This window comes from Oncorhynchus mykiss, chromosome 21, assembly GCF_057628025.1.
Source record: "Oncorhynchus mykiss isolate SJ-2025 chromosome 21, ASM5762802v1, whole genome shotgun sequence".
Taxonomy (NCBI): Eukaryota; Metazoa; Chordata; class Actinopteri; order Salmoniformes; family Salmonidae; genus Oncorhynchus; species Oncorhynchus mykiss.
In genome coordinates, this window is record NC_143042.1 from 14,809,159 (window position 1) to 14,815,884 (window position 6,726).

Sequence of the window (6,726 nt, forward strand, 5' to 3'; positions counted from 1 at the left end):
GCCACAGTTGTCGCATGAAATGCATACATCTTAACACAATACTAAGTGGAATTATTTATTTTAATTTGACCTTTTATTTAACTAGGCAAGTCAGTTAAGAACATATTCTTATTTTCAATGACGGCCTAGAAACAGTGGGTTAACTGCCTTGTTCAGGGGCAGAACAACAGATATCAGCCCCAGTCCAACGCTCTAACCACTAGGCTAACTAGCCATTTTCTACAGTAGGCTACAGTGATCACACAAAAGTGAAATACTACATTTTCATTTTTAATAATCTTCTTTACTTTTCATCAACTATATTTTTAAACAATCAAATTAGTACAGTTAATAACAGTCAAATAGCAATGGTTATGAATGAACATACAGTATCATTAAGTAATATAATGTAATAGTGAAAATTATAAATAAAAGTAATAAAAAGTTGTAATAATAGTAATATAAACAGTAATAATATGAATAATAGTAATAGTAGTGTAACAATATAATGAATTGAAATGCAGGTTCCTTCCAGACCTTGAGTGTGGTAGTCTCTCTGGTAGATTAGATCAGCTATGCTGTTACATAGTGTCTGTCTGCAGACTGTCCAGGCTGCCATGGTGAGCCCTCTGTTGGAGATCTGTTGAAACATCATGGACAGTAGGAGTGGACATGGAGGAGAGGTCATCAATGTATCTTATATTGCCAGGCCTTGCATTTGGTTTTAGATTATTAAGCTACAGTATACCACCGAGTGTAGTGAGTATAGACTCTGAGCCCCTCAGAGCAATTCAGATAGTAGCCAACTGTAGAGAGGGGGTGTCTGGGATGTAGATTGAGCCTTATTCAATAGGGAGGTATGATCAGAGCATTGCATTAAGTAACACATTCCATAGAGCTGACATGACAGTCAAGACAGTAAATCTCTTTTCCGCAGTAAACCATGACACTTCTATGTAATATGTGTCTATCTGCAACGTTCTGAATGTTCCACCCCACTTATTAACAAGCCCTAAAATAGAAGATCAAAAGAAAAGCAACACACCTTGACAGATAAAGGGTAATTCCTGATGACAGGAAGCATCCAGCCACTTCAGTTCTCCGTTGTCAACCCGGACCATCTTACCACAGTGATAATTGATGGGATTGAGGGGGAAGCAGCTGTGCCACCCACTGTACTTCACCACCTTATCAACATCACCACTGGTCCACAGCCAGGGGGCGCTCCACTCAAAGATGGACCGCTCCAGACCAATCCATACCCCCACACATGGCAGCTCGACATTAGCCAGGAGCTGGGTCACGTCAGCCTGTACGGTCTGGTTGGTGATGTGCACCAGGTTGGACTTGGAGCCACGACTTTTACAGAACTCCAGGGCATTGATCCAGCTCTTGGACTCGTTGACGTAGTGCAGGTAATCTGCATGGACAAGACAAAAACATAAAATTGTACACATGTAAGTGCAAGTTCATGAACACAAAACCACAAATAAAAAGCCCAACATTTGTCACTTGTACACCTTTGTACAGATTGGTACAGAATGTAGCTCCATGTCTCACCAGGATGGAGTAGAGAAGTTGTACTACTGGGTGAGGATGTAGGATTCCAGTCTGGGGAGGTGGGACACGATGAGGTCAGTTGTCCACTGGAAGTTGATGTTGGTGGTGTTGTCGACTCTCCATTAGTAGTGGTAGTTGGTGAGGTGGTGGACTGTCCATTAGTCGTGGTGGGTGGTGAGGTGGTGGACTGTCCAATAGCAGTGGTAGTTGGTGAGGTGGTGGACTGTCCAATAGTAGTGGTAGTTGGTGAGGTGGTGGACTGTCCATTAGTAGTGGTAGTTGGTGAGGTGGTGGACTGTCCATTAGTCGTGGTAGTTGGTGAGGTGGTGGACTGTCCATTAGTCGTGGTAGTTGGTGAGGTGGTGGACTGTCCATTAGTAGTGGTAGTTGGTGAGGTGGTGGACTGTCCATTGGTAGTGGTAGTTGGTGAGGTGGTGGACTGTCCATTAGCAGTGGTAGTTGGTGAGGTGGTGGACTGTCCATTAGTATCAGTAGGTAGTAAAGTGGTAGGTGTTGTGGTGGAAATAGGGCTGGTGGATTCAGGGGTAACAGGAATGGTCAAATCCCCTGTGGTGTTAAGTGGGTGTTCATCTGTCACAATGAAGTAGAATACATATACATTTAGGCACATTTTTCTAATTGATATTATATTAAAACTAGGATTTTCTTGGTGTAGATTCTGTACAATTTAGTCATTGATTGACTGACTAAAACACTTTAGTTTGATAACACTCTCACGTGGTTCAACTTACCTCCATAGCAAAGGAAAATACTTTGACTAGAGCAATCTTTTGGTGTCCATTTTCTGTCTGAGTTCAGCTGTACACAGTTTCCACCTCCCATGGTATGTTCCCATTGCTGAAATGGTTCTCCGTTGGACCAATTCCATAGTTTGTTCTTCTGCTGAAGTCCAATCCAGGTTTTCCCTGTAGTAACCTCATCAAAGGCTTCCTGTTCTTTCTGGTTACAGATGCTCGCCAGTTCTCCGCCGTTTATTTTCCTGCAGTCTGTCACAGCATCCTGTTGCGTCTTTGGCTCCTGCATCAGCTCATACACCTTCTCTGTTGTTCCATTACCATGACGAACTTACAGGAGGGAAGGTGAAAAGTGACACATCAGATTTCATGAGGCAGTTAATGACTAAACACAATAAGAAATAAACTTGGTTTACAGATGATAACCAAATTAATAAAGTGTTTGAGATCTGATTAGATGAAGAATACAGTATTAGGGTAGGGGTTGTTAAATCAATCAGTCAATCCCATTTGTTAAATGACAAGTTGGATTTTCCATTGAAAGAAAGAGACAGTGAGTGAGTTAGTCAGTCCTTACCTCGTTGACACATATACTGACTTAGGGCTGCACAAGTCACTGGTTGCCAATGAGATGAAATAGACAAGACACAGTCATGACCCTCAGCATGGACACCAAAACCTTCTTTCCAGTTAAAGAACATGAAGTCCTCTCCATCAGACCACTTCCACTTTTCAGTTGGACCAGACCTATGGAGCCCAATCCACACATCACCACTGAAATCACCCAAAGAGGATTGAATTGCCTTCCAATCCTCTTCTGTGCGTATGATGGACAGGTTTGTGTAGTGTTGTCTGCAGTATTCTTGTGCTTCGGTCCAGTTTTTCTTCTCAGGGATGAGGCTGTACTTTTTGGCTGAGTGGGTGACTGTTTGAAATACAGAGGAAATGCTTATCAGACTGCTTGTTGTGTTGATTGGAAAACATGACCATCTTTAGCTTCCATTATCTATTCTAAATTAAGGGAACACATAATGTTTGAGAGCAGAGTAAAAAAGACATGACAGAGGCAAATTCATACATTTGAAAACTCATTCAATCCTCCAACCAATTTGTTTTATGAATATGGACGTGTCCTGTGCATCAATTATTAAAAGTGAATACATAGTAGTGATAGAATTCTATAGACTTTACACATCATTGGTCTGAAACGGCTCTCTTCAAAGAGCTCTGATGCTTGATTGATGACGTTCAATAAGTTACACCTTCAACAGAGATGATGGAATCAACAGAAACACAACATGACAGAGTTTGATATCCATGTCTATGTTATCCTGTTGAAGAGGGCCTATTAACAAAGTCTACCTCTGTGATTATTAGATATTGGCTAGATATTCAATGGCCAAAACAAATGATGAATCAAGTCATGTACTCACCTTTACCACCTGTACTCACCTTTACCACTGCAGTTTCTCAGAGAGTAGCCTGAGGTTCCATGTTGGAGGTGCTGTATTGTAATTTCAGGCGTATGACCAGTTGAGGCCTTCAGGAAACATTTGTTTCTGTGGGATAAATATCACAATGAATGTGGTAGTAGTTATCAGAATGGTGCTGATTCAAAAATGATTTTGCTGCCTTTATTTGCCCAAGCATAAAAAATATATAATTTTTGAGCATGTACCTGTGGACTATTTTTCCTGCGTTTTCATCAACAAATGTGAAGTACTGGCATGTGTAATTTTTGGTGCATTCCTGCCTGCACTGACTTGCATTTTCGGTTGTAAATGGCTGATTCGCAATATTGTTCCCCAGAAAATGGACTTCGTCCAGTAGGTCCCTCACACAACCTGTAACCAAGAAATACTGTATTTCACCACACAGACCATCAGAAAGGGACACAGGATAAAGATAAACTAGGCAGCAAAAGGATATTACCAGTAGTGCAGACTTTGTTAGCGAGAGAACAAACTGATACACAATAGTGATGCACTAATACAACATTCATACATGGAGATGAAGACTTTAAACCTTCATGTTCCTTCCTACTGTAAGGTGACATCTGCACTGAGCAAAACCCATTGTTAACCCATCGTCTGATGTGAGCAACACTTACCTTTGACTACCCTCAGGCTGTAGAATTGTTTAAGATCATTGAAAAATCCAGGGACATCGACTCTGCAGCAGTAGCTCCCACGGTCTGTTGGCTGTAGCTTTAAAATGGTGAGATTCACTCTTCCAACTTCAGCGTTAATTTTATATTTGGATTTATCTTCCATTATGGGATCAGTACACTTAACAAATCCACAACCTCTGCCCCAGCATGTCTTAAGCTTTTTATCCCCTAGATATGTGCAGACAAGGGTAACAGAGGTTCCCTCTAGTACTGATATCTCAGTCCCAAACACTGGTGAGGACATGGCTGCTGTGGGGATAAATGTCACATCAGAAAGGTGTTATTTTTTGGGATGGTCAATCTCTTTCTCTGTTTAGATTGTGACACCGACATCAACCTTAGAACTAGCATTTCAACTTCATAATCACTGTACTAAAATATGAATGTGTCAACTCAAGGAGAGAATTCTGTAGATGTCATCTTAAATGTTGGTTAAACTGAAGCTCATTGTACATAAATAGATGTTGACAGGTTCTGAAACTCTACCCAACTACTTTGAATACATGGTCAACTAGATAAGTCATAGCAGGTTGGTCTATAATACCAAAAGAGGAATATTCATCCCATCTGATCTCTTACCCAGTAGCAGGAGTAGAAGTACTGGCTGTGTCATGGCCACTGTGAAGAGATTATGGTTTAATGCTCCCAACCCTTATATTGCAACTCAAGAGAAGCATTGTTGTTGTGAACAAATATTAAAACACAATCATTTATCAATCCAGACCTGTTTGAAAGATTTCATGTAGAAGAAAATATTTAAGAAGGAATTGTCTCTTTGTTTGATTTGAAGTCTGAACTAATGTGCACAATTTCCTTCTGAGAGTTAACAGGCAGTGTTGTACCTTTCCAGTTAAACAAAATGACAAAGTGATGTTAAGGTGATTTGACTACCAAAGTAGCATTGCAGTTACTCTATGAAAACATTACATGGAATAAACTTTGAGTAACCAAACATGCACTTTGAAAGAAGTAAAAAATATAGTCTAATTTCAGGTAAATGTGATGAGATTTAAAAGCGTCTGAAGTCTCTCTAAATCTACTGATTTCCACAATTTCTATGATATGCATAAGATATGTTTGACTCACATTGTTATCAAACATTTGTTATCAAATTAGATTTGACTTCGACCTGAAAGGTTTTCTTTGACTGTTCCCATAGGAGAACCCTTTGAATAAGCCATATGGGTTCCATGTGGAACCATTTCACAGAGGAAAATATTATTCTATGAACAAAAAAGGTTATTCAAAAGGTTCTCCTATGAGGACAGCTGCAGAACCCCTTTGGAACCCTTTTTTTCTAAGAGTGCAGGAACGGACCGGGACCAATATTCATTTCTAAAACACTGGCCCATTTTTTTTCTTTGTGATGACCCAACACCGGCCCATTTGTTTCTACCTTGAGGCCCCGATTATTAGCCAGATTATTAGCCAGATAGTGATCAAAAAAACAAGGTAGAATGGCTCACTTGGCTAAAAGTGGACCAGCCCATCTGGCATTTTGGGCACTTTACGAGTGTAGTCAGTCTCAACTTCATCAAAGTACACAGAATACTAAGCAAACATATCTGAATGATTACCTCTTCATAGAAAAGCACAATGTTTCAATTTATCAGGATAATAATGTATAATGCAGCTTGAAATGATGACACACCTACCCAGTTAGCTGTCCTCTTCCCTCCCCAGAGTTTGGTTGTGAGATGCGGAGACCGGGGAAAGAGAGGTGAGTTTATAGAGTTTCTCTCCTCCCTCTCTGCTGACCAGGTGAACACACCCAGGAGATGCTGAAACTTCAGCTCCAACCCCTCCCTCCACATAAACAAACACTGACCAATAGACCCAATGTATTTTCTCTGTTATTACAGTGGACTTTATACAGTGTTAGAAATACAGTACATCTCCGTTGCTTGATCAAATATACATTTCTGTTAGTGTATCAAATTCACATTTGTGACAATAATTTGCAGTACATTTGGTAAATAGGAATCAATCCATTATTACTCTGATTAATGAGACATGAAGATATGTGGTTAAAGTAACAAAGAAAATACCAAATATATCATTGTAACCTGTGTCAGTGAGTTCTCCCAGTTCCAGGCAAAGCAGGGAACCTTCCGAGATCCCAATGCATTGTAAATAAAGTCCTGTTTTCTATGTGGTACCTGAAGAGTTTTGGCAGCCTAATCCCCAATTGTGTAAACAAAGTTCAATGTGTTTCTGTATGTACAAAAGCCCATAGTTCCTGGTATGGACATGTTGTAGTCC

General features: G+C 40.2%; 1 protein-coding gene across 1 annotated transcript; it reads right to left on the reverse strand.

Moving 5' to 3' along the window:
• Positions 1-54: 54 nt before the first annotated feature.
• Positions 55-6,189, reverse strand: LOC110500089 (uncharacterized). Its single transcript, XM_090213980.1, has 10 exons — positions 6,120-6,189; positions 5,044-5,082; positions 4,405-4,713; positions 3,973-4,138; positions 3,747-3,853; positions 2,872-3,219; positions 2,292-2,624; positions 1,540-2,130; positions 1,025-1,399; positions 55-619 (listed from the first exon to the last, which is right to left on the reverse strand). Exons 2-10 carry the CDS (start codon positions 5,075-5,077, stop codon positions 561-563), a joined length of 2,322 nt encoding a protein of 773 aa, XP_090070106.1. The 5' UTR covers positions 5,078-5,082; positions 6,120-6,189; the 3' UTR covers positions 55-560.
• Between the last annotated feature and the right edge of the window lie 537 nt (positions 6,190-6,726).

Bases quoted from the DNA above. Each gene is read 5' to 3' on its own strand.
- LOC110500089 (XM_090213980.1), bottom strand. From the start codon at position 5,077: ATGACACAGCCAGTACTTCTACTCCTGCTACTGG. The intron at 3,220-3,746 runs GTGAGTACAGGT...TATTTCAAACAG, and splicing joins GAGAAACTGCAGTGGTAAAG to TCACCCACTCAGCCAAAAAG. The intron at 2,625-2,871 runs GTAAGGACTGAC...CCCTCCTGTAAG, and splicing joins TCAGTATATGTGTCAACGAG to TTCGTCATGGTAATGGAACA.